Source organism: Sorex fumeus, unplaced genomic scaffold, assembly GCF_029834395.1.
Source record: "Sorex fumeus unplaced genomic scaffold, SorFum_2.1 ptg000006l, whole genome shotgun sequence".
NCBI lineage: Eukaryota > Metazoa > Chordata > Mammalia > Eulipotyphla > Soricidae > Sorex > Sorex fumeus.
The window spans coordinates 45,974,005-46,001,067 of record NW_026606063.1 but is presented as its reverse complement, the minus strand read 5'-3'; the positions used below and the strand labels follow the sequence as shown (position 1 = coordinate 46,001,067).

General features: G+C 39.1%; 1 protein-coding gene across 3 annotated transcripts in view; it reads left to right on the top strand.

Moving 5' to 3' along the window:
- Positions 1-27,063, top strand: part of ACTR2 (actin related protein 2) — a 49,640-nt gene that overhangs the window by 6,273 nt on the left and 16,304 nt on the right. Inside the window, exons 2-7 of one of the 3 annotated variants that reach the window (XM_056124211.1) lie at positions 6,836-6,946; positions 9,035-9,049; positions 13,549-13,764; positions 20,744-20,816; positions 23,372-23,508; positions 25,489-25,638. In XM_056124211.1, coding sequence (XP_055980186.1) covers positions 6,836-6,946; positions 9,035-9,049; positions 13,549-13,764; positions 20,744-20,816; positions 23,372-23,508; positions 25,489-25,638 — 702 coding nt within the window. Of the gene's footprint in view, positions 1-6,835; positions 6,947-9,031; positions 9,050-13,548; positions 13,765-20,743; positions 20,817-23,371; positions 23,509-25,488; positions 25,639-27,063 lie in introns of those variants that run through there. The other 2 variants (XM_056124220.1, XM_056124218.1) reach the window with 2 other exon arrangements.

Genomic DNA, 27,063 nt, shown 5'->3' with positions numbered 1-27,063 from the left:
CAATACGATGATAGTGATTCTCAGTACCACACAGTGCTCCACTGAGCATTGCTGGGTGTAGCTCTGGAGGCCCCCATTACTACCAGAGTGGTACAGGTAAGTGGCACTGCATCCTTGGGCTCAGCATTGAACTGCTAGTTCCAGTTACTACTTGGCAGAAACTCCTTCCCCCAATTATTTATGTAGTAATTTGGTATGGTTGAAAGAACAAGTGATTCTCTGCCATATCATTTTAGCTCATGTCAAGTGAACTGGATTTTGATTTTTGAAGAGTGAGAGATTTTTTTCTTTTTCTTTTACTCAGAATATAGCTGTAGCACTGTCCTCCCATTATTCATCGATTTGCTTGAGTGGGCACCAGTAACGTCTCCATTGTGAGACTTCTTGTTACTGTTTTTGGAATATCGAATATACCATGGGTAGCTTGCCAGGCCCTGCCGTGCTGGCAGGATACTCTCGGTAGCTTGCCGGGCTTCTCCGAGAGGGATGGAGGAATCGAACCCGGGTTGGTCACATGCAAGGCAAACACCCTATCCGCTGTTCTATGGCTCCAGCCCTACTTAGAATATAAAAAAATTATTTTGGGGCTTGTGGTATAGTACACGGCTCAGGTAAGGCTGTAGGCTCTTATCTTGTTTGTGGCCTACTCCTTTTTGAACCCCCAAGCACTGCCGGTTGTGACCCTTGAACACTGAAGCAGGTATAAGCCTTTGGTACTGCCAGTTGTGCATCCCCTAGCCCCATTCCCCAGGAAAAGGGTATTTTATTTGTTCTTTTTAATAATTGTTAATTTTTCCTCTGTTATAATTTGTTCCTCCAGTTCCTGTGTCACACTGATAAATACTTGAAAATAGTAAAAAGATGAGTGTGATAGAGTTGTTTTTTTAACCATCTTTCTGTGGTTGAAAGTATGTTCTGATTTTTCACTACCTAGTATCCAAATGGGGTGGGGAGTGTGAACAAGCATGTTAGCCATTGTGCATGCTACCGTCTCACTGATTTCTACCACGAAAGACAATCAAAGAAAAATTACAGAGCTGGGGAGATAGTTGAAAGGGCTAGTGTGTATGCTCTGCATGCAGGAAGACTGGGTTCTCCAGCACTGAGCACTGCTGGTATGGCACCCGCCAAAAAAAATTTACAAAAAGAATTGCTAATACAATTTTATCAGTTGCTGAAAAATGTGATAAATTTGATCAGTTGCTGGAAAATGCTTTGTGTATTAGTAACTAACCAGGAATAGGGTTCTAAAAATGTAACCACAAACTGAAAGATTACAAATTCAGGTATCATTCTGAATATAAAACTTCTTTCAGATAGATTTTTCATAATCATAGTTTTAATCTGCACAACTAACATATTAAAAGCTCTATTTATAAAAGACTTGATGTTCTGGATGGCAGAATGTTCTAGGCTATTTATAATTAACTGCAGTTTATATCCAAGAAGCTTATTGTAGAGATCTTTGGAAATGAAAAAAAATTCTATCTTGGAGGGTTAATCAAAAGTAATTGAGTAAAGATTGTTACTAAGTTTGACCACCATCAAATAGAAAAGTTGAAAGCCAGGAGTGAGAGTGCAGTGAGCTAGAACGTAGATGTAGATGTGGCCTGCAGTAGGCCCAGCGCATGGTCCCCCAAGTGCTGCTAGGAAAAATCCCCAATCTCAAGAGTCAGGAATAGCATCTGAGCACTGCTGGGCATACCCCCTCCCAAATAACAAGAACAAACAAACCAGAAAAAAACAGTAATTTTACATAGCTGCTTTCTGTCAGGGGCTAGATTCTTTCTGTTCATCTTTATGTTATTTCTGTTGTGTGTCACATTCTAATCTGTTTGGTTTCTAATTCTAAAAGAATAGGGGCTGGAGAGATAGTATAGGGGGTAAGGCTGTACCTGCTTTGCATGTAGCCTACCCTGGTACATCCTCAGCATCCCATATGTCCCATGATATATTTTTAACAATCTGTGGTTGAAAGTATGTTCTGATTCTTCACTATCATTGTCCAAATGGGGTTGGAAGTGTGAGCAAGCATGAGGTCATCTATGCCCACCAGTAGTGATTCCTGAGTGTAGTACCAGGAGTAGTTATCCTTAAGCCCTGCTGGGTATAGCCCACCCCCACCCCCCACAAAAAGAATATGTGATGCCATATATTTTTCAATACTAAATAGCTTTCCATTAGAATAATTATAGTATCATATTCTCAAATCAGCGGCAAGACTTAATAGACTTAATATTTATTGATCATTTGTTAAATGTTATTAAATAATTAGAAATGCCAGATACTTAATTTTTCAGGCATTTTAGACATTTGTGATTCATCAGTAGAGAAAGAAATTCATGGATCCGTAGCTTACATTGGATAAAGACTTGTTATGAGGGCCAGAGAGATAGTATATAGAGGGTAATGTGCTCATCTTACTGTGGCTCAATCCTCCCCACTGCATATCGTCCCCTAAACACTGCCGGGAGTGATCCTTGTACTCACAGCAAGGAATAAGCTGTGACCATAGTTGGGTGTGGCCCAAGATTTAAAAAAAAATTTCCGGGGGGGGGGGTTGCAGAGCCATAGCATAGAGGGTAGGGCATTTGCCTTGCATGCGGCCAACCCGGGTTTAATTCCCAGCATACCATATGGTCCCCTGAGCACCACCAGGAGTAATTCCTGAGTGCAGAGCCAGGACTAAACCCTGTGCATTGCCAGTGTGACCCAAAAAGCAAAAAAAAAAAAAAAAAAAAAAAAAAATTAAAAAGACTTGACAAGAGAGGTGGTAGGGACCATTTATTTTCAGGTGTGGCTTCCTCTTCTTACCCTAAAGTGTTTAATTGACTTTTCCCTGAAATGTCTTGTGCTGGGATGTGGTTTAACAGTAGAGCACTTGCCTTGCATATATGAGGGCCTGAGTTCAGTCCCCAGTAACATACACATACACATGCACATACACACACACACACACACACACACACACACACACACACACACACAATGCTCTTGAAAATTAAACAGCCAGGTTAGGGATGTGGCTCAGCAGTATGGGCCTTGCATGCCTTGCATGTGTTTGATCCCCAGTGCTACAAATAAATGAAATAAACTATATTATTGGTGAAATAATTTTAAAATGTTGGTTTTTATTTTCAGTTTTGTAGTTATACGTTTCATTGGGGGATGGAGTGGAGTTGGGCCAGGCCCAGTGATGTTCAGGACTAATTCTTGATTGGTTCTGTGTCAGGTCACTCCTGACTGTACTAGGTGACCCTGTGTGGAGCTGGGGTTGAACTGGGGTTAGCTGCATGCAAGATAAGTGCTTGACCAACAGTGCTATCTCCCTAGAGTCAACTATAGCTATGGGTTTCTTATGCATAAAATAGATACATTATCAGAATCAGTATTATGTTGTCACTGGATTGCTGTCATTCAGAAGTACACTGTCTGAATATGAAGTTAATATACCTTATATTACTAAATGCATTTATCAAATATAAAAGTATTTCATTTTCATTTCATTTCATCATCCTGTTATTCGTCGATTGCCTCGAGCAGGCCCCAGTAACGTCTCTTTCATCCTAGCCCTGAGATTATATTCAAGGCTCTTTAGGAGAATGAGACCCATCATTGTTACTGGTATTTGGCATATTGGGTACGCCACGGGGAGTTTGCCAGACTCTGCCCTGTGGGCAGGCTACATTCGATATCCTGCAAGTTTGTCCAAAGTAGGAATGAGATAATAAGATGTCATAAAAAAGATGTCCTGATAAGATGCTGGAGCCCTGGTCGGGGTGGGGAGGAAAGCTCAACCCGCTCCCCTCCAAGGGGCCCCGGTGAGGAACAGCCAGGCGCGGGGGTAGGAGACTGCACTGTTCTCGTCCGGGAGCTGGATTTTATAGTCTCTGAGTCTTGGCCGTTGATGGGATTACATGGCGCCAGGGGGCCAGGTGGTGGGTGTGACCCCCGCTTACTGGAATTTGGAGGATCTGGGTGGAGGATGCTCGACTCCAATCCGAGTAGGCTTGGAGATCTCGGCCCCGGAACCTGCGTGGATTTGTCCCTCTGCCAGTACCTTCATGTGTGCGGAGAGTGGTCTCAGCATGGTGGTGGCTGGTCCTGGAGGTCTTTGGCTGCCGGAGCCCTGGTCGGGGCGGGGAGGAAAGCTCAACCCGCTCCCCTCCATGGGGCCCCGGTGAGGAACAGCCAGGCACGGTGGCATGTATAAAAGTATACATAGTCTAATATTGATTTTAACCTTATGCTTTTTTCCCCATTTTGAAATAGAAAAGGTTGCAAATGAAAAGTTGCAGTGTGGGAAGATAACTTTTGAGTGCATGTTTTCATGAGGATCCCTGGATTCATTCCCTAGCTTCCCCTTATCCCTGAGCACAGACTTGGAGTAAGACCAGAGTACCACCAAATGTTGCCCCCAAACCAAAAAAAAAAAAAAAAGTAATGCTGCTCTAGTGACTTGTCCGAGATGATGGAAGCTTGCTTTAGAATTGAGCATTATTCGCCATAATCATGCTGCTGGACCTCACACCAGGCTGTTTCATTGTTTCATACGGGGTGCCCTGGAGCGGGGGGTGAGACCCCTCCCCACCCCAAGGGACCCAGCCCCGGCAGTCAAAAACCTACAGAACTCAATAGGAGAGAGAACAAAAGGGAATGCCCTGCCACCTGCCACAGAGGCAGGAGGGGATGGGGGTGGGGGAGGGATACTGGGATCCGTGGTGGTGGGAAATGGGCACTGGTGGAGGGGTGGGTATTTGATAATCGTATAATTGAAACCCAAGCACAAAAATTTGTAAGTCTACAACTGTACCTCATGGTGTCTCACTAATAAAAATTAAAAAAAAAAACCTACAGAACTCAACTGCCACCATGTTCACAGCTGCTCCCCACACGCTCAGACCAAGCCTCACACACACTTCATAAGACACACCCTACCCATACTCAGAGTGCCGCACCACATTTGATGGGGTTCAAAGAAGGAGGCAACCAATCTTAGAGGGAAATGTTTTTTTGAGTGATAGCACAGCAGTAGGGCGTTTGCCTTGCTCGCAGCCGGCTGAGCCGGGTTCGATTCTTCCGCCCCTTTCGGAGAGCCCGGCAAGCTACTGAGAGTATCTCGCCCGCACGGCAAAGCCTGACAAGCTACCCGTGATGTATTCAATATACCAAACACAGTAACAACAAGTCTCACGATGGAGACGTTACTGGGCCTGCTTGAGCAAATCGATGAACAACGGGAGGACAGTGACTGTGATATATATAGATAAATATATATCAGTATATATATTTACATAAAGGCACACAAGGCTCAACCTTTAACAACATGTTAGTGATCTAGAAGAGCTTGATGGCCCCTGGGTGAAATATAACAATCTTAACACTTTTTTCTAGGTAAAGGTAAAGGTAAAGGCCCTCCCGTTGATCGTCGATTTGCTCGAGCGGGCCCAGTAACGTCTCCATTGGAGACTTTGTTGTTACTGTGTTTGGCATATCGAATACTCTCGGTAGCTTGCCAGGCTCTCCGAGAGGGGCAGAGGAATCGAACTCAGGTCGGCCATGTTGGCCGCTTGTAAAGCGAATGCCTTACCGCTGTGCTATCGCTCCAGCCCTGAGGATACTTTATAGTAGCATTTTTAGCTTTTTCTCATAATAAACAACACAAAATATATTATTTTGGTTCTGCTTTGGGGTAGAGATTTGGGTTTGGGATGGAAACATCAGAATATGGTGGTGGGAAGGTGTAATGGTAGTGGGGTTGGTGTCTGAATAGTAAATGTAATCAAATACTGTGAAATACTTTATAAAATAAAAAAATTAAAGAATTGAGCGCTATGTCTGTTTAGTTCCTATTATTTCTCTTTCACAAGTACCTTTCTCCTTTAATTCTTTGCTATGGGACCACTGTGTGTCCCAACATCTCTAGGTGTCTGGCTCTAGCATGAACTGCTCAGCTCCTGACACCCCTAAAATTTTTCCTGTAGTGTGGTGACTTTTAAATAACCAGTAAAAAAAGTGAACTCAGGCTTAAGAGATGGTTGGGAAAATTGGAGACAGTGGTGGAGGGAAGGTGTAATGGTTGTGGGTTTGGTGTTGGAGTATTGAATGCTTGTAACAAATCATCATGAACAACTTTATAAATCACAGTTTTATATAAAGTGTAAGGGAAAAGTTACATATGTGGCCTTATCTATTCCATGTAAACTCCAAACTATATTAATATAGAATTGTTTTTAAAAATTTTGCATTTCAAAAAATAAATTTTAACTTAAAAAATAAACCATGAACACTGATAGAATTCAGTGCCATAAATGAAGTAAAATTACATAATAGATTAGATGACTACTATGGGAAATTTTTTGTTTGGTTTTGGGCCACACCCAGTGATGCATGGGATTATTCTTGACTCTACTCTGGAATTGCTCCTGACAGTGCTTTGGGGATCATACGGGATGCAGAGGCTCAAACCCTGTTCGGCGACATGCAAGGCAAGTGCCCTCCCATTGTGCTGCTTTGCCTCCTACTCTGGGAGATTTGAAAGCATCAAAAGTTCCAGATACTGTGTAAATGCAGAGTGATATTTTTCAGATAATATTTTAAAATGAAAACATTAGGGGCCAGGATAGAGTACATCCTTGCCACAATTGACCTGGGTTTGATCCCCAGCACCCCATATGATCCCTCAAACCTCAATAGGGAGTGACCCCTGAGCACAGAGCCAGGAGTTCAGCCTGAGCAAAACCAGGTGTCACCCGAAAACCAAAAACAGAATAACAGAAAAGGAAAAAAAAAAAGATATCTTTGTACTAATTCACTTTTAACTTGTCTTTTCCAGTTTGTGAAGTGTGGATATGCAGGTTCCAACTTTCCAGAACACATCTTCCCAGCTTTGGTTGGAAGACCTATTATCAGATCAACCACCAAAGTGGGAAACATTGAAATCAAGGTAATGTTTCATTGACTGGTACATGAGGATCAAAACCTGTGAGGTTTTCTTTGAATTTAGTAGGTATAAAATAATACGCCATAATAGCAAGAATAGGACAGAATTTAATTATGGCTTGATGCCATTATATTCTGGATGGATGAAAATATTATGATTTTTATGGTGATATAAAATACTGTGTTGAGCTCTTATATTCTGTTGTATAATTTTTAAAAGAATCTGGGAATTTTTGCCTATTCCTTATAATTATCTCTAAATGTAGTTTGGGACCTTTGGTTTTTCCTTTCCATGTTCTTGTGGCCTGATTCCTCAACTGTTTAATGTAGCTAGTCAGGAAAACACACAGAGGTAAAAATGATTGGTTCCTCTTTTCCCTAGTTGATTTTCATAATGTGTAGGAGGAAGTTATGCAAGTCTTTATCCTTGCATTATTTCTTTATCTTACCACAGGGAAAGAAGTAAAATTGTTGTTTCTAGTTACTATTCTTAATATTAAATATTTGACATTAAATATTGATAGATTTTTTTTTTCTCTCATACTAACAGGATTTGGAATCAAATGAGAATTATGATGTTAGAATGAAAAAAATAAAACAATGAAAAGGATAGTGATTCCTAATCTACTTAAACTCTAGTGGCCCTAGGGATCAGGTTATAGAAAATGAAATCAGATTTAGGAACTTTCACTGTACTGTTGGTGAACAACCCAGCACTGTTAGTCATATCTGGATAGTCTGGCAAGACTTCAGTGTATTGTTAGATTCTGAGTCATTTAAAAGTTGTTAAGGTGTTCCTCTTTGGAACATTTTGTTTGAGATCTCTAGGAAGGTAGTAATAGATGGTGGAAATTTTGCTCTTGGAACTAGAGAATTGAATTACACATGGAATAAAAATACAAATTGAAATGTAGGTTCTTTGTTAATTTTGAAATACTTAGGATGGTGAATTATTCTGGTCTCTGTTTTGTCATGTTAAAAACAGTCAAATGGAAAAACTACATGAGAAAAAAATTTAAGGGTCTTTGAGGAATTTATGGACTCTTTGTGAATTTCATTCTGATTAATTCAGTTTTAAATAAAGCCACCACATAATATTTAGATAGTAGTATTGATAAACCTTTAAAATGATGTTGGAAATCATACTTTTATTCAGTGTATCATTTTTTTAAAAGAATGACTTATGGGGCCAGAGCAACAGTATAGTGGATAGGGTGTATGTCTTGCACATGGCTGACCCAGGTTCGATCCCTGGCATTCCATAAGGTCCCAAGCACTGCCAGGAGTAACGTCTGAGCACCACTGGGTGTGGCCCAACAAACAGAGAATAGCTTGTATATTATGCATAATAACATTTTGGAAGTATTATGAATAATAAATCAGATTTTTATTTTCCAACAATTGTATTCAATTGTTTGGATATTTTTTTCACTTTCTTATGTTTTAAGTCCAAGTGACAGGAATGAAACTAGTCATTATTCCAATAAGACATTTTCGCTGAGAAATTCCTCAGTGGTATTTGTTTGTATGGTTTGTTATTGTGTGTTCTGTGGATCACTTTTGTTCAATCTGCTCAATCTTTTTTAAGTCTTTAAAATTAATTTGTTCTTCTAATAAGAGACAGTAAGAGACCTGAGTCCAATTAAACTTGACTAAAATTTTAATTTGACTAGTAGCGTGGAAAAGTAACCCTAAAGTTATCCACTACCTACTTAGCTAGACCTTTTCTGTTATTTTCTTTAATTAAGATTTTGAAATCAGTAATGAGTTTTTTTAAAATTTTACTTTTTGGAGTTCTTATGCCTAGTGTATTCTTTTTGTATATTAGCTAAAATGTGGTGGTAAACAAACAACCCAAAATCTGGAAATTTAATTTGTTTAATGAGTGCATTTTCATTCAAGATAAATAACTGTCCATGTTAATTTGGCCCAATTATTAACTCCTTAAAATATAGTAGTACTGCATCTGACCTCAACCTAATTGTCTCTATTGCTTGTATGTTTAAAAATTTCAGTGAGGATTTTATGTAGGCCTTTTCTGACTCTTACTTCTACCTTCTCTCTCTTCACCTTTCTTGACCTGTTGAAGTAGAATAACAAAAAGATGGTAAGTGAGGTTACACACATGCTCTGTTTGTTTTCCACTTTTGCTTGGTGGGACAGTAGTTGTTTGTGTCCCTTTAGTCTTGGGGAGGGGGGTAATTCCATATTTTAATTTTAAGTACTTTGATTTTTAATCTTTTCCATTGCTTCAGTTTGGTGCAACTAATTAAGTCCTATACTTTCCTGATTGCATACAATAGGCCAAACCAGAACTAATTACTAACATACTTTTTAAAAATTATTTTCTTTGTGTTTCTTGTAGATAAATGCCATTAAAATGGAGTGTGGTGTGCATAATAATAGAAACCATATACTTGGCTTCATGTAGGGCCTGTGTGATGTAGAAAATTAGGGTGAAGTTGTTAATTTAGGTAAACCCAGTTTATTGACCAACATGTAATTGAAAGTTGCCTATCACAATATGTGTGTATGTATGTTTATATATGTATGTATATATGTATATAATGTATATACATGTATATATGAGTGTGTATATTTACATCCAATGTGGCTTAACAAACAGAAAAGTTTTAATATGAACTATAAATGTACCTTAGGTAGTAAAGTGGTAGCAAAGGAGAATTACTAGCTTCCTGTACTACAGGCAGATGTAGCAATATTTTTTGAGGATAAATAAGAATAAGGTGGAAGTCTTAGAAAACTGTTCTGTGAACAACAAATTGACTCCCTAAATAAATACTGTTCTTTGAAGCCTTTTCTTTTGAATTAATTTACTGAGTGCATCTCATAGTCGACTCATTTTTCTCTTTGCTGCTATTTATAGTAGGTATTTCCTAGATTTGATTGTCTTTAATATTATTGTAGGTAGTAAGGATGAAAATCACAGTTTCTAAGTAAAATATTTCAACTAGTAATTGGAGTTATTTTTTGAATAAATAAAATGCATTTAAAAGTGGAAATTTCGGTGGGTCAGGGAGGTCTCTCGGGTCATAGAGCTCATACCTAGCACATGCCTACCAGATTTCTGCACGGCCATGAGATCAGTCCCCGGCACCACATAGGGCAGACCTCTGGCTAACCTCCTTGAATTGGTAGCTCCCCTGGAACATCAAGTTAATTGGGAACATCCCTGAGCTCTGCTGGAGGTGAGCTAGGGATATAGCACAGTGGTAGAGCACATGCTTGCTTTTCGCAAGTGATCTGTGGTATCTCTACCTACCTATGAAAATGTCTGGATTTGTCCTATGAAAGATCATGCATTTGTCCTAAAACTAAGGAGATTAAGGGTTTACTTGTAAAGAATGATGTAGATTTAACAAGTTGCCCAGATAGTCTCTCCGAGGAATTTGTGCTTTAAAATAATGTTTGCAGGGATGGAGCAATAGGTTTGGTGGGATCAACCCAGGTTTGATTCCCAGCATCCCATATAGTCCCCTGAGCACAGCTAGGAGTAATCCCTGTGCATTGCTGGGTGTGACCCAAAACGCAAAATAAATAAATAAAATAAAATAATGTTTGCTGTATTTCTCAACTTGAGGTGGCATTGTTCAAAATGATTTTTGGCAAATAGAATCTACACTGCCTGCTTTTCAGGAAAGACAAGTACTTTTGAAGTTGTATCTTAGCTATAGAAACTTTTCATTCTTTCAGCTAATAGGTTGTATATTAGCCTTTAGGTCCAGACATGCAGTAGGTAGTAAAATCTAATCTAGTTTTTTAAAAACTAAGCCTGATCTCATCACAACTTGATTCTGAGGTATGAGAACAAGATAAATAATGTGCTTATTAGTGTGTACTGTTCTATGGAAAATGATGTTTTAGGATTTTAATATTTTTTACATATTGATACTTTTTTATTAAGTAGTATGGGCCACTCATGAAATTTTGTATTGATTAAAGAAGTTAATACTCATTTCCTCCTATTTTAAATGTCCTCTTTGTTCAGAGGATTGGTATGATATATAATGCCATATGTTTCTTTCAGTTAATCCTTTAGTGTGTATGTCCTAGAAGTATGTGGCTTTTATTTTGAATTGGCACACAAGATGTATTTGTTCCTGGAATAAAAAGTAAATATTTGAAACCAGACCATCCTTGCTCTAAGTCTGTTCAAATATGTTTGTCAATGTATCTTGTTTACATAAGCCATTTAATTTAACCCATCACCTTATATAATGGGCTGGAGCGATAGCACACTAAGTAGGGCAGCTGCCTTGCACACAGCCAAACCGAGTTCGATTCCTCCACCCCCCGGTTCAATTCCTCTGCCCCACTTGGAGAGCCTGGCAAGCTACCGAGAGTATCTCGCGCACATGGCAAAGGCTGGCAAGCTACCTGTGGCGTATTCAATATGCCAAACACAGTAACAAGTCTCACAATTTATTGTGAGATGTTACTGGTGCCCGCTCGAGCAAATCGATGAACAATGGGAGAACAGTGACAGTGACCTTATTTATATAATAAAAATATATATATTCTTGAGGTAAGTAACAAAATTGCATATAAAAATGTATTTGTTAACAGCCAAAAGTAAATAGTGATACATGAACTTACTGGCGGAGATTTTCTCCCAAACATTTTTGTTTTGAGCTCATACCTGGAGGTTCTCAGGAGCTATTCCTGGCTTGGTACTGGAGTGGATAAGGGGGAAGGGGACCATATGGTGCCGGGGATCAAACTTGGGCCTGCTGATGCAAAGTATACACACTAGCTGTTTCCTCCCTAAACTTATTGAGCACAGTTGAAAGAGTTTTAGTGAACCCATGTACCCACTCTGACCTTTTAATATTTACTATACTGATTTATCGCATAACTATTCATTTTTATATACATTTCAAAGTATCATCAGTGTACTTCTCCCTAATTAACTCAGAATATGTTTTGTTAACCAAAGTTCACAGGTACAGATTTTTGTTTTGCATTTCTCTTCCTGTTAGAAGATTTTACACAGAATTTAGTAGCAAATCTGAATTAGGATAAAGTAATTTTGTAAGAAATTCATTGTACAGAAACATTTCTAGCATCTTCTTTAACCTTATCTTTCTTTTTTGTTGTTGCTTTCAGTGGATTTTCCAGAAACTTGTTTTTCTGTTGTTGTTTTTAAAAAAATTCATCACCCTAGTTTTACCTGTGATCTGTTTTTATTAAAAGTTTTAATGTGAAGGTTTGGTGATGTGACTCAATGCTAGAGCACATACCTTTCATGTATGAAACCCTGCGTTCAGTTCCTGGAATCGCAAAAAAAAAAAAAGTTTGTGTATATATATTTAAAACTCTGCTTTTAAATATTGATTTTTTTCTTTTCATCTCCAAATTTAGTTTATTTTAAAATGTTTTTCTATTCTCTTTGTTGCTGCTATAACCAGGGGCCATGTATCTTAGTTGTGGTGCTTGCATATTCTTGGTTGCAGTGTGCTGGAGATAGATTGCATCCTTGTGGCACCTGGTATTTCAAAAAGGGATTTCAGAAAGCAATGCTGCTGGGATCAAACTCGGTGGCAGAAGGTGCCTGGGATCAGACTCTCAACCCCACACTGCAAGGCAGATGCTCCAACACTGAGCTATCCTGGGTCCCATATTTTAAATTTATGGGATTATAGCAGATTGTAGCTATTTCTGGTACTTTAAAAAATTAAATTCATCAGTACATATGGAAAATAAGGTTATTTAATATCGCGAGTAGCTGATTCCTAAAATAAATTTAAGTTCTAGGGCATCAGTAACCTTATTTTACATATAAAATCTCACTTTTCAAATGTGGGTCATGTTAAGTGTGCTTTCATTGGAAACAAGACCTGTGAGTATTCTGCTTCATATGTGATAGCACAGCTTTCCAGTATTATACTTTAAAATGGAAGATTTACAGGATAATTTTTAAAAAGATGTTTTCCTGTGTCACAGATTTTTATATCACTGCAAATTCTTATTCATCAGTGGTAAGGCATATAAAGAAATTTAATTTCAGTTAAAGTTCAGGCATATGTAGATAGAAGTCTGTGGAATTTACAAGGGGTGTATAAGTATTGCTACAGTATAAAGAAGAATAATTTCAATTTCTGTTTCTTTTTTTATGCTTTATAATCTTCACACTTATTTTGAGGTTTAGTACATAGAAATATGCTGCATGTATCAAGCATTTTTCTACACATTTTCCCCGATGTGCTATTTCATCTATTACAGATTTTATTTTTGAATATTTAATTAAAAAAAAACAGATAAAATCTCATTTTAAAAACCCACTACAATAAGGAAATGTAGCGTTTATTTGTACTAATGCTCTTCTTTTGAAAACAGTATTAAAGGTAAGACCAGTTTATTGATTTAGACCACATTAACATTATATATGTTAATTAGTATTTATAATACAGCTTTGTTCTTGAAAGGAAAGATTTATTTTTTAAACTTAGTGCAATGAAGAAATTTATCACAAAGTGCTGAAAAGATTAAAATTATTCCCAGATTTTTCAGAATATTTTGAATATATTTTCTGGAGTCACTTTTATGTAAAAAAAAGTCTAAAGCTTTAATGTTATAATTTTCTAGGATCTTATGGTTGGTGATGAGGCAAGTGAATTACGTTCAATGTTAGAAGTTAACTACCCTATGGAAAATGGTATAGTACGAAATTGGGATGACATGAAACACCTGTGGGACTATACATTTGGACCAGAGAAACTTAACATAGATACCAGAAACTGTAAAATCTTACTCACAGAACCTCCTATGAACCCTACCAAAAACAGAGAGAAGATTGTAGAGGTAAGTTTTTAGATGGGGTATGATTTTGTATTTCTGGGAAATAATGTGAAAGCAACTGTTTTTCACTTATTACTGTTAAGGAAAAAGGTACTGAAAATACTTGTGTCCCCCCTCCCCCGTCCTATTAATGATCCCTAACTATATTTAGTCATTTTTCTAAGGATTTATCAGTAAAGAAAATTATCCATTTGGAGCTTATGTTTTAGTTGGAATATTCAGCCGCCATTCTCTCTCCTTGCCCATCATGAGTTAATTGAATAGTTTGTTAGAAGGTAATAGATGCTACGGGGGCCAGGGAGAGAAGTACAGGGGAAGGGCAATGGAGAGTGGGGAGGGTTGCATGTTTATATAGGATGTGGTGTCTGTAGACAGTGGTATTTAAACAAAGGTTGTAAAGGTGTGAGCCAGAATCTATAAGAGGAGGAGAACATTGTAGGCAAAGGAATAGCTAGCATACAGGTTTTAATGATGGGAGCATGCTTGGCATCATTGGTCATCAAGGAAGCCAGTGAGAGAGGAGAGCAGTAAGAGATGTGGTAGGGCTAGGCTTTTACCTCATTGTAAAAAAGGACTGTGAAAGGGGTGGGCCATGCTCTTTATCTTTTCTGGCTGCTGTGTTGAGAGTAGACCTCAAGAAGACAAGGGTTGAAAAGAGACTGAGTCATTTAAGTAAAGGATAGATCGCAGTGGTGGAGCTAAGAGTCGGATTTAGAGAAGTAAGCAGAATGTATATTTTGAAGAGAAGGGCCCAAGAATTTTTTTTGTGTATCTAGAGAAGGGAGAACCAAATAAAGGGTGTTTGGAGGATCCTCCCAGGATGGGAGATGCATGTTGAAAGTAGACTATGGACCGAACATGATTGCCACCCAGTGCCTCTTTTGCAGACCACAACACCCAAAAGGAGAGAGAGAACAAAATAGAGTGCCCTGCCACAGAGGCAGGGTGGGATGGGGGGGTAGGGGGTGGGAGGGATACTGGGATCCATGGTGGTGGAAAATAGGCACCGGTGGAGGGATGGGTATTAGATCATCATCCAAGCACAAAAATTTGTTAGTCTACAACTGTACCTCATGGTGTTTCACTAATAAAAATTAAAAATAAATAAATAAATATAGTCAACGATGGTAGATAATTTCCCAGGGTAGGCAGGCTGAGTATTTCTTTTCTTCTCCCCCCCCCCCCCCAACTCTTCCTTCCCCTCCTCCCTATTTTGTTTGTTTTTGGACTACACCCAGTTGCTCAGGGTTTACACGCAGGGCTCATTCCTGGCAATACTTGAGGGACCATTGTGGTGCTGGGAATCGAACCCGGTTAGCTTGTGCAAGGCAAGCAAGCTACCTACTGTCCTCTGAGTACTTTGTTTCTTTTAAGACGGGTGGGTACAATCAGTCAAATAAGTGTGGGAACTGCAGAGTTAGAAGATACATTAACTGTCAGAGGTTATTTTTTATTTGTTTATGAGGTAGAGAAAAAATTTGAATTTTAGTGTTTATTACTTAGCTTTTTTTTTTTTACTATTTTGGATAGATATTGATGAAACTTTGGAAGGGGATTGTTCAAAATATATATTAAAACAGTTTCTATATGAAATGTCTGGAAATTGACTGTTTTGGAGCTACCTTGGTAGTGCCAACGGGCTGCCCCTGGTGGTGGTCAGGGAATTAAACTCAGACCTGTCTGATACGAATGAAGCATGAGCACCAGCTCTCTGCCTGACCCTGTAAGAATTCTAGTTCATGATTTTAGTTACAGAAACCATGTAATTTTTTTTTTCTTTTTGGGTCACTCAGTGTTGCTCAAGGGTTACTCCTGGCTCTGCACTCAGGAATTACTCCTAGCGGTGCTTGGGGAACCAAATGGGATGCCGGGGATTGAACCAGGGTCGACCGATTACAAGGCAAACGCCCTATCCGTTATACTATGCCTCCAGCCCCAAACCATGTAATTTTTTTTATGGTTCACATTTAAATGCTCTTTTCTTCCTAAAGTAGAAGAGTGGTATGTTCTTACACTAGTTTATACTACACTTTACTTTTTAAAAATAATTTACAACTTTTAATACTTAGTGATTAATAAGTAGTCATTTGTAGATACTGTTTATTTTTAGCAATGCAGTACAATATCACAGTGTAGTGTGTATTCATTAAACGAATAAGAAGCCCGCGGCTCTCTCGCCACTTGCGTGAGGTGGTCTCGGGCCACTTCCCCACCCGGGAAGATGAAGGAGGAAACGAGGACCAGGCTGGTTGGCAATCAGTTGCCGTTTATTCCATTCTCCTCACGCGCCTGTTCCAGTCTCACTAAGCTCCCCATTTCAGTCTCACCCTGCCCCTCATTCCCGTCTCTTCCTGTCCCCCTTGCTAGTCTGTCTGCGCCCCAATTTGCAGTCCTGCTCTCTCTAGTCTCTCACACCCTCCAAACCTTGGTGGTAGCCAGGTCTGGTAGCACAGGCACCATATCAAAGCCCTTCTTCATCTCCTGCAGCCAGGAGATCTGCTCAAGGGCGAAATACCACCTAGTGCATTTCTCCTCTCCTTAGTCCAAGAATCATTTAACCATTCATCTTAATTTCTTAATAATATTAGTCATTTTGTATGGACAGAGTAAGAGAATCATTAAGCTTATAGAATGGCTTTCCTGGGGGCATCTCCCTATATATCTTACATTACATTGCTCAGGCCAGACTAGTCTTTTCTAACCCTAGCAGGATCCTAATCCTGTTGTTACTTTTTGGATCATGACAGAATTTGTCCATGACCATGCTTTTAACTTAAAGTTAAGTATTATGGCGCTTTGGCCTGGCTCATTTTGGTTCCAGGGTAGCTCACAACTTGCCCTGGGTCCATCCAGTACCTCATCGGGACCCTGCTTTGGGGGATCTAAGAACTAAGAACAACTGAGGTTTAAGGCGAGAGAACAGATGCCCAGAAGTGAATATTATTCTAAGTTAATTAACTTCCCAAGTTCCAAAGGCATAGCATTAACTGTCTCACGGTGTCTATACAAAAAGGACATTGCTCTGAAGTAACTATGCAAAGGACATAAGGAGAAGATAAAAGCAATATTTATAAGTTAACAGAGTCTGATTAGGAGATAAAGGTGATTGACCAGTTTGGAAAGCAGAGCACAAAGAAAGAGGTTACAGATAAACACAGAGGAATGGGAGTGCCTCGGGAGCACTGTGATGGGTGTAACCCAATAAACCTAAGCTCCCTGTGGCAAGGTAAAAAGGACAAACCACTGTTATCTTACAGTGTAGAAATAATTTTACTTTGAAGTGAAAGTTTCCTATGTGTGGATTCGCCTTTAGGAAGGCAACAAGATGTCAGAATGATAATTAGATTTCTTTCAGATAAAACATTAGGGAGATGACATTCTGGATTATTTTTCTCGTTAGCATTTTGGCTAAGACAGACTTTTTTAGTGTACACACACACACACACACACACACACACACAAGAAATGGTCTCATAACTCTTAAGATTTTACCTTGTTTTATACTCTTATTTGCTTGTGAGTGCTAATTTGGTGGTGATTGTTAATGCCCTTCTTTGATTCTATTTCCCAAACTGATCTGCCCTTTCTTCTCCAAATTTTCTGGATTGGCTAGAAGAAAGCATCTAATCAGCCCTGTGCATGGGTCAGAGTTCAGGCACCATCCTAGCTTCCTACCTGAACTACTGCTTCAAATTTTCATTTGCTCTTATTCTTTCTTGATTCTCCTTTTTTTCTTTTGATATTCGAAAGAAGTCAGGATGAAGTCAAAGTATTAGGAGAAGTTTTAGCCTCTCTCTATGCCCAGTGCATCCTAGTTTCAGGCCAGCACTATAAAAGAGAATGCCCATATGTTACCATTTCCTCTTCTAAGTTGATATCCTTAAAATCTACCAGTATTTCACTTCATGTCACAGACTTGAGATAGTTGTAGTTTATGTTTATATTTGGTATAGTTTCTAATTGAACTTACTTTACCATTGAATGACACTCTCAATTAAATTACTTATTTTTTGTTACGGGCTGGAGCGATAGCACAGCCGGTAGGGCATTTGCCTTGCATGAAGCCAACATGGCCGATCTGAGTTCGATTCCTCCGCCCCTCTCGGAGAGCCCGGCAAGCTACCGAGAGTATCTCGCCCGCACGGCAGAGCCTGGCAAGCTCCCCGTGACGTATCCGATATGCCAAACACAGTAACAACAAAGTCTCCAATGGAGACGTTACTGGGCCCGCTTGAGAAAATCGATGAACAACGGGAGGACAGTGATTTTTTGTTATAGTGTAGAAAGATTATTAGGCTCTTATAGCTCCCTCTTTTTTTTTTTTTCTATTTTGGTAATGCTCAGAGATTACTCCTGGCTCTGCACTCAGGAATTACTCTAGGTGGAACTTGAGGGACCGTATGGGATGCTGGGATTGATCCTGGGTTGGCCTTGTGCAAGGCAAATGCCCTACCTGTTCTACTATCACTCTGGCCCTCTCCTCCCCTCTCCTTCCCAGCTGAGGCCCTGGATTCTGGCCCTAGCATGTCAAAAACACTACTCCTCTCTTTTTTTTTTTTTTAACTTTTATTAGTGAGACATCATGAGGTACAGTTGTAGACTTACAAATTTTGTGCTTGGGTTTCAGTTATACAGTGATCAAATACCCATCCCTCCACCAGTGCCCATATCCCACTACCACGGATCCCAGTATTCCTCCCACCCCCCATCCCCCATCCTACCCTGCCTATGTGGCAGGGCATTCCCCTTTGTTCTCTCTCTCCTTTTGGGTGCTGTGGTTTGCAAAAGAGGCACTGAGTGGCAATCATGTTCGGTCTATAGTCTACTTTCAGCATGCTTCTCCCATCCTGGGAGGATCCTCCCAACACCCTTTATTTGGTGCTCCCTTCTCTATCTGAGCTGCCTTTTCCCCTAGCATGTGTGGCTGGCCTCCAAGCCATGGAGCAAAATTCCTGGTACTAATCTCGGCCATTCTTGGGTCAAAAACACAACTTCTCTTATAGTCATAATAAAGTAATGCTGGCAGAGGGGGTTGGGGGATACTCTCAGCCTATTGCTTAGAGATGACTCCTAATAGTGCTCAGCAAACTGTGAAGTGCTGGAGTCAACCCTGAGGTTTCCATGCCTTTGTGCCATCTCCCTGGCTCCTCCTCTGGGATCTTTTTGCTCACTTTTTTTCTGCTTGCTACCTCTGATCCTAAACAGTTCACTCACATAGCTCTTTATTTTCATTAAATTATCATTTTGCAGGTTAGAAATAAGAATGTATATCTACTTCAGAGAACTAAAAAGTAATCATATACATTGACATACATTTACAGTTGTTTACATTTGGTGGTGTAGTTATGGATGTTAATATTTCTTTGATATTTAGAACTTCACACAGTAAAAAGAAGGCAAAAAAATGGGTGTTTATGAATATGTGGTGAATTACTTAGATTTACTGAATATCACCCATATATACAGGGGGTATACATGTCATTAATCCTCTTTATTTTTCATCTTACCAAAAAAAAAGGGAAAAATATTTTACTAGAGAGGTTTTAAAATTTATTTGGCCTGCTAACTCCTTTTTAGAAAACCAAAAAAAAAAAAATCACTCAGTGCTCTCCTGGAAATGCCTTATTTATTTATTTGGGTTTTTTTTTTGGGGGGGGGGTGTCACACCCGGCGATGCACAGGAGTTACTCCTGGTTCATGCACTCAGGAATTACTCCTGGCGGTGCTGGGGGACCATACGGGATGCTGGGAAGCGAACCCAGGGTCAGCCACATGCAAGGCAAATGCCCTACCTGCTGTGCTATTGCTCCAGCTCCTGGAAATGCCTTTTTTAAATGAACAAATAGAAAGTGCTTTTATCCAGTTGCTACTGAGGCCTTTCCTTCCCCATCCCTCTCCTCTCACACCCCCCGTTGTTTCTGTCCCCCCCCCCACACACACACTACAGACTTTCAAATTGATAAATGCTAATACAACATTCACTTTCATTTTTTTCTTGTGTGAAGATAAATATGGAATAGAACAATAGAGTATCTCGTTGCTTGATTCCTGAACATGAGGTTCATAATTGCACATTTTAAATTCTCTCAAATGCTTGTTATAAAATTTCGAAGTAGGTAGATCTTTAGAACAATAGTCATCCCTGCCCCTCCAGGAGTACTTGATGAAAAAGTCCCTCAGGATGTTCCCAGCCTACCTAACTACAGTGCCTGAGCACAGTTGTGTCCAGGAAGGGCGCAAGGAAACTGTTTAGGTAGTTAGTTCATTGGGCAGCAAAAAGCAGAGCAGAGGCCATGTTCAGGCAGGAGGAAGTCTGGCTCATCAGCTAAGCAGTGTTTTTGTCAACAATTAAGAGTTAACTGTTGATTTTATTGTCTTCCTAACCTCTCATTTTATAACTTGTTTTTAAGCTGCTAAAAGTGGAGCCACTGTCTTAGATTAGGGGAGCGGGATGGGAGATTAGTACTTAGCACTTCTATAGTTTGTTTTTCTAATACAAAGGATATTGCCCGTTAGGAATATTAATTAAGACAACTTGATCTAGAGGCTGGAGCAATAGCACAGCAGGTAGGGCGTTTCCCTTGCACGGGGCCGACCTGGGTTTGATTCCCAGCATCCCATATAGTCTCCGACGAAACACTGCCAGAAGTGATTCCTGAGTGCAAAGCCAAGAATAACCCTTGTGCAACACCAGGTGTGACCCAAAAAGCGAGAGAGAGGGGGAGAGAGAGAGAGAGAGAGAGAGAGAGAGAGAGAGAGAACTTGATCCAGTGCGTACAAAACATTTTGGGACTCAAAATGTGTATCCAAAGATCTGGAGCTATCTAACAGTGGGACTTTAACAGATACAAGAATAATTGAAAGAAGTGAAAGGTTTGACTCTGATGTCCCTTTGAAGAAGAAAGTATAAGTATAAGTATATGTATACTTTATGTAACTTCAAAAATACCGATTTTTTTTCCCTTTTCTTCTGTTTATTCAGGTAATGTTTGAAACTTATCAGTTCTCTGGTGTATATGTAGCCATCCAGGCAGTTCTGACATTGTATGCCCAAGGTAGGTCAAGCTTAACCTTTAGAAAAATTAATTAAGGAAGTACTTACTAAGTTTATTTCTTGTGAATAATTTAATTTTCTAATAAGTTATACATCTGAAATTTGAACAGCTACACATATAATTTTATTTTATTTTTCATGGGGAAGAGAGAACTTGGCCACACCTTACAGTGCTCAGGGGTCACTCTTGGTGGTGCTCAGGGGATTATATGTGGTACTGGGGATCAGACGGGTTGACTGCATGCAAGGCAAGTGCTTTACCCCTGTACTACCTCTGACCTTATTTCCTTTTTTTATTTAAATTGAGACACCATGATTTACAATGTTATTCTGAATTTCAGGCATGTGATGTTTGAACACCAGTCCCCTCACCCGTCCACTTGCTGCCACCAATTTCCTCAGTTTCCCCCTGCCCACACTCTCCATCCTGCCTCTGTGGCAGGCACTTGTTTTGCTTTTAGACACTGTGGTTTATAGTACCGTTACTGATACAGTTGCATTCATAAGACTTTATTGCCTTCTAGCACCCTTTGCTCCGCCACAGTTGCCACTGACCTCCACTGTCGTAGTGTTCTTCTCCCCCTCATCCTCTCCCTGTTGGCACACTTCCTCATGTTTTCTTTACTTTTTTCTTTTTCAAGTTTTTGGGTCACATTAGGGATTATTCCTGATTCTGCCCTCAGGAATTACTCCTGGCAGTGTTCAGTGGACCATATGGGATGCCGAGGATCAAATCCTTGTCAGGTGTGTGCAGGGCAAGCGTCCTTCCTGCTGTGCTATCTCTCCAGCCCATGTCATGTTTTCATTTCTCCTGTTCTTGATTTCAATTGCCTTTGGTCATTTGTTGTTCCCCTACTATGTTTTTTTATGTTCTGCATATGAAATCAAATTGGGGTTGACCGTATACAAGTCAAACATCTTACCCCAGTACTATTTCTCTGGCCCTTTTTCCTTTTTCTTTTTTCCCCAAACAGAAGAACTTAAGGTAAAAAGAAACTGCCCATTTTTTACAAATAAAAGAAGTCTCTTTTAGACTAAACTTTTTTTTTTTTTTTAAATTTGGGGTTTTTCCTAGGCAAAACTCAGATGGCTCCAGGGCCACTCCTGGTAATAATTTGTGTGAATCAAATCCAGATCTATTGACTGTACTATCTCTAGTTCCAAAAGGACTGTTCTGAATCCCCCCTCCCCCCAATTTTGGTTACACCTAGTATTGTTCTGAGGCCACTCCTGGCATTGAGGGGCTGGATAAGGAAGGGGGAGGGAGGGGAATCTTGTGGTACAAGGGCTCCAAACCCTGACTCCTGTATGTAAAAACATGTGCTGCACCTTGAAGCTGTATCCCCAGATCTTGTTTTAACTGTATTAGAGTAAAATTGACCTTTGTGGATTTTTCACCAGTAATTACAAACTTATTTCTGTCTAATGGAAAGATAAGTTCTCTCAGTTTCTGGTGTTTAGGTGTGTTTGTTGAGCCCCAAGTAAGGATGAAATATATCAGCTTCAAATAGTAGTTGGAATAAATATATCCTAAATTATATAAGAGAGTTGAAATTAGATAATAGAGTTCATGCATGTCTGTATGAATCAAGAGAGAGGAAGGTTCTTATTTTTTGGGTTTGATTTTGGAGCCACACGGGTGGTGGCTTGGTGCGGGGCCCTTCCTGGTTGTGCCAAATTTTCTCTCTCTCTATCTCTTTTTTTTCCTTTTTTGCTATTAAGAAAATAAATTAGAAGTTTATTTTTTCTGAATTTGGGAAACCCTGATATGGAAGGTGGTTATCTTAAGTTTTACAGACGTCTTACATTTAAGTAGCATATAATGAAAGCGAGGCAGCCTCTTTGCTCTTTTCTATAAGTCATAAGTGACATTGCTCCTGGTTTCAGTTAAATAATTGAAGTGATCCTTTCACTCGATTAGATGAATTGTTCTCAGGTGTCTTGCACTGGCAGATAATTGTTCAGAACAATGCGGCTTTGAATCTACTACACGGAAAAAATAATAGCTAGATTATTTCAACTAGTTTATTACCAACTTGTGTGATATTTACCTTTTAAAGTACTTTACATAAGTTACTCATGATGTGCAGAAAATTTTAGGAGCTTTTAAATTAAAAAGGCATGTAAAGGATAGTCCTGAGCTTTAAGAACAGGTTTAGTTTTTCAGTTCTAGGTCTTAGGGTCTGTTTTTCTCCTTTTCCTGGGATAGCAAATTATTAGGAGCGAAGTCTCACAAGAGACGTGCATACACGAGCACCGAAGTTAGTATTGGTGTCATAGAAGAACCTCCAAGTAAGGAAACAGTAAAGAAACCTTCCTAGATGGTGACATTCTAGTTGGACTATAATATTGGCATTTGCAAATTTCTGGCTTTTCCCTTTCTGTTATTCGTCGATTGCCTCGAGCAGGCCCCAGTAACGTCTCTTTCATCCTAGCCCTGAGATTATATTCAAGGCTCTTTAGGAGAATGAGACCCATCATTGTTACTGGTATTTGGCATATTTGGTACGCCACTTTCTGATTGGGGTTTTTTGTCCTCTTGTGTTTCTGCCATAGGTTTATTGACAGGAGTGGTAGTGGACTCCGGAGATGGTGTCACTCATATCTGTCCAGTTTATGAAGGCTTTTCTCTTCCTCACCTTACCAGGAGACTGGATATTGCTGGGAGAGATATTACCCGATATCTCATCAAGGTAAGCAAAAGAGAGAAAATACGTTTTTGTAGGACTGAGGAGAGAACTCAGTGAACTGAGCTCATGTTTTATAACTAGTTCTAGCCTTAGCACTATATGGTCCCCTGAGACTGAACACAAAACTGACCCAAAACACTCTTTAAAAATTTATTTTTATGTGATTTGATTGTTTGGATGTTGGGGATAAAAACTCCAGGAGTCAAAATTCCACAGAGACTTGTGTTCTACCACCAAACTGCATCCCTAACCCCCTTTAGTATTTAAAAAAAAAAATCAGTATATTGTTTGTATAAAAATGGTCAACATATTTTCTCCAGATAAGGGACTCTTGACCAAGGACAATGCTGCCCATTCCCCTAGGACATTTTGCAATGTCTGGAGAGATTTTTGGTTGTCACAACTCTATAGGGAAGGCTACTGACCTTACAATAAAGAATTATAGAGTCAAAAATATCAGTAGTGCTGCTGTTTGAGAAACTCTGAGCTTTGGTGATAGCTGTGTAAATTGTATGCATCAAGTCTTCACCTTCATATTAGGTTCTTTTAACCTCATTTAAAGAAATAATGAGATTGTTGATGAGAATTATAGTACACTCATTCTTGGGCTGGAGAAACATTACAGTGGGATAGGCTATTATCTTGAATCAGCTGCCTGGGTTCCACCCCCAGCACCACATGAATTGAGTGTAGAGCTAGGAATGCTCCTTGAGCATAGTTGGGAATGATGCAACTATTCTGACCTTAAAAAAAAAATTCAAGAAAGAATGCTCTTACTCCTACTCAAAAGTCTGTTTGTAGGTAGCCAGCTAAGGAGTTTGTACGGGTTATCTTCTGAACAAAAACTAGGGGATTTGTTATATTTGTCATATGAATATGTATGATTGTATTTTACATATTTTTAATAAAATACAGTTATATTTACGGTGCTTTTTTTTCTGTTGGATTGAATTTGCTTATTTGTTTACAAATTATGTTCACTGTCACTGTCCTCCCGTTGTTCATCGATTTGCTTGAGCGGGCCCAGTAACATCTCCATCGTGAGACTTGTTACTGTGTTTGACATATCGAATAAATCAACAGTACCTTGCCAGGCTTTGCTGTGCAGGCGAGATACTCTTGGTAGCTTGCTGGTCTCTCCGAGAGGGGCGGAGGAATCGGGTCGGCCATGTTGGCTGCGTGCAAGGCGAACGCCCTACCCACTGTGCTATCACTCCAGCCCACAAATTATGTTACTCATCTAATATATATAAGACATAATACTAGAAGCTAAGGATAAAACTTTTCTGATACCTATGGGCGTCTCATAAATACGGCATTGATTCAGCAAATTGCAGGTTGTAGAAGTTAAGTACTAAAATGTTTAGTAGTTGGGGGTTAGAGAGAGTACAGTGGGTAGGGTACTTGCCTTCCACATGAGTCACCCAGGGTTAATCAATCCCAACATCCCCTGTGGTTCCCTGTGCACCATCAGGAGTAATTCCTGTGTGCAGTACAGTGCAGACCCAGGAGTAATTGCTGAGCATTACTTTGTTTGACCAGTAATATAACCCTGAGCATTGCTGGATTTGGCCCCCAAACTGAAAATAAAATAAAATGTTATTTATTGGTAGACTTAAAATTGTTATATATTATCTATATTAGTTTTCAGTATATAACATGATTTAATCATATAAATTGCAGTGTCTTGTCTCACCAACCAGTGTGTCACCAACCAATCAGCAATTTTTTTCAGATTTTTCTGATGAGAATTTTATTAATAGACTTTGGATTATCAAAATTATGTTCATATTAGTACTCAAGCATGACTTTTTAAAAAAACTAACTTGCTTTTTACGCTTGCTTTGCCCACTTATTCATGAGCTGTTAATTCTGTTACAATTACTTGTGAAATATTCAAGAAAAGCTAAGGATCTTGATGTTATATATTTAGTAGGCAATAATTGTGGACTTACTATTTTGTTTATATATTTTTAATATCAGCTGCTATTGTTGCGGGGATACGCCTTCAATCATTCTGCTGATTTTGAAACGGTTCGCATGATTAAAGAAAAATTGTGTTATGTGGGATATAATATTGAACAAGAGCAGAAACTGGCCTTAGAAACCACAGTATTAGTTGAATCTTACACAGTAAGTATTTCTAGTATATATAATGTGGTTTTAAAGTAGACAACAATGATTATTAGTTTTTCCTTATGAAGTTTCCTTGGAGTTAATTTGCGTTGTAATATGTATGTGTTAATGTGAACTTTAACATTTATACATTAAGATTCTGTGATTTAATTATTTAGGCCAACATAAAATGTGAAATAAGTCAAGGATCATAAATTGATTTTTGAGCTTAGGACATAATTAGATATTAAATGTTATCATGAGAGTCCAGTATCTGAAATAGTATTTTCCAACATGTATAGATTATTATTTTTATAGGTATTTCACAAAAATTAAAATCAGGTTGCAAAATTGGGAGCTTGTTTATTTTGTTTTGCTGCAGGACTTCTCAGAACCTTTGATAGGTTAATATACCTGACAGAGAATATATAGTTTACCTATTTCTTACTTAGGCTTCTTAGACTATAGGAGTCTTCCGCATTCCATGGCTCTAGTAGTCTAAGAAACTTGTATTTGGGGAGTTGTCATCCTAAGAAAATCATTTCTTTAATAATTGTTGGGTGGCAGTATTTTCCATACTTAATATTTTCCTAATCACTGTCACTATCACTGTCCTCCCGTTATTCATTGACTTGCTCAAGCGGGCCCAGTAATATCTCCATTGTGACAATTGTTACTGTGTTTGGCATATTGAATACGTACGGGGAGCTTGCCAGACTTTGCCGTGCGGGCAAGATACTCTCGGTAGCTTGCTGGGCTCTCTGAGAGGGGCAGAGGAATCAAACTCGGATCGGCCATGATGGCTGCGTGCAAGGGAAACGCCCTACCCACTGTGCTATCGCTCCAGCCCATTTTCCTAATGGGATGTTTAAAACAAATATTAACTTGAAATTGCTGCTGATAAGATTTAGAGTCAAGATAGGGCTTACACCGGGGAAGGTGAGGCTACCTGGTTTTTACTGAATTGCCAGTTTGAGTCTTTTAATACTTATTTGTTAGATATAAAGTATTCCCACATTTCATCTTTGATTTTGTTATTATTAAAATGAAGATAATAGTAAAAGCAAGTAGTTTTAAGCCATTTGATTCATATGTTCAATTTCTACAAATATGTATGAAATATATATATATTTTTTTATAATTTTATTTATTGAATCACCATGAGAGCAGTTACAAAGCTTTCGGGTTTAAGTCTCGGTCATACAATGAAACACCTGTATCTTCACCAGTGCCCATTCTCCACCCCCAAAAACCCCAGTATACCCCCATCCCACACCCTCCCCCTACCTGTGGGGCAGATGATTTCCACATTACTCTCTCTACTTTGATTACATTCAATATTTTGACACCAGACCCACCATTATTATTTGGGATTTTACCCCAACACTCAGATCTACTGAAAAGGCAACAGTAGACAATTTGTTTTCTATTTCTGGTTAAGAA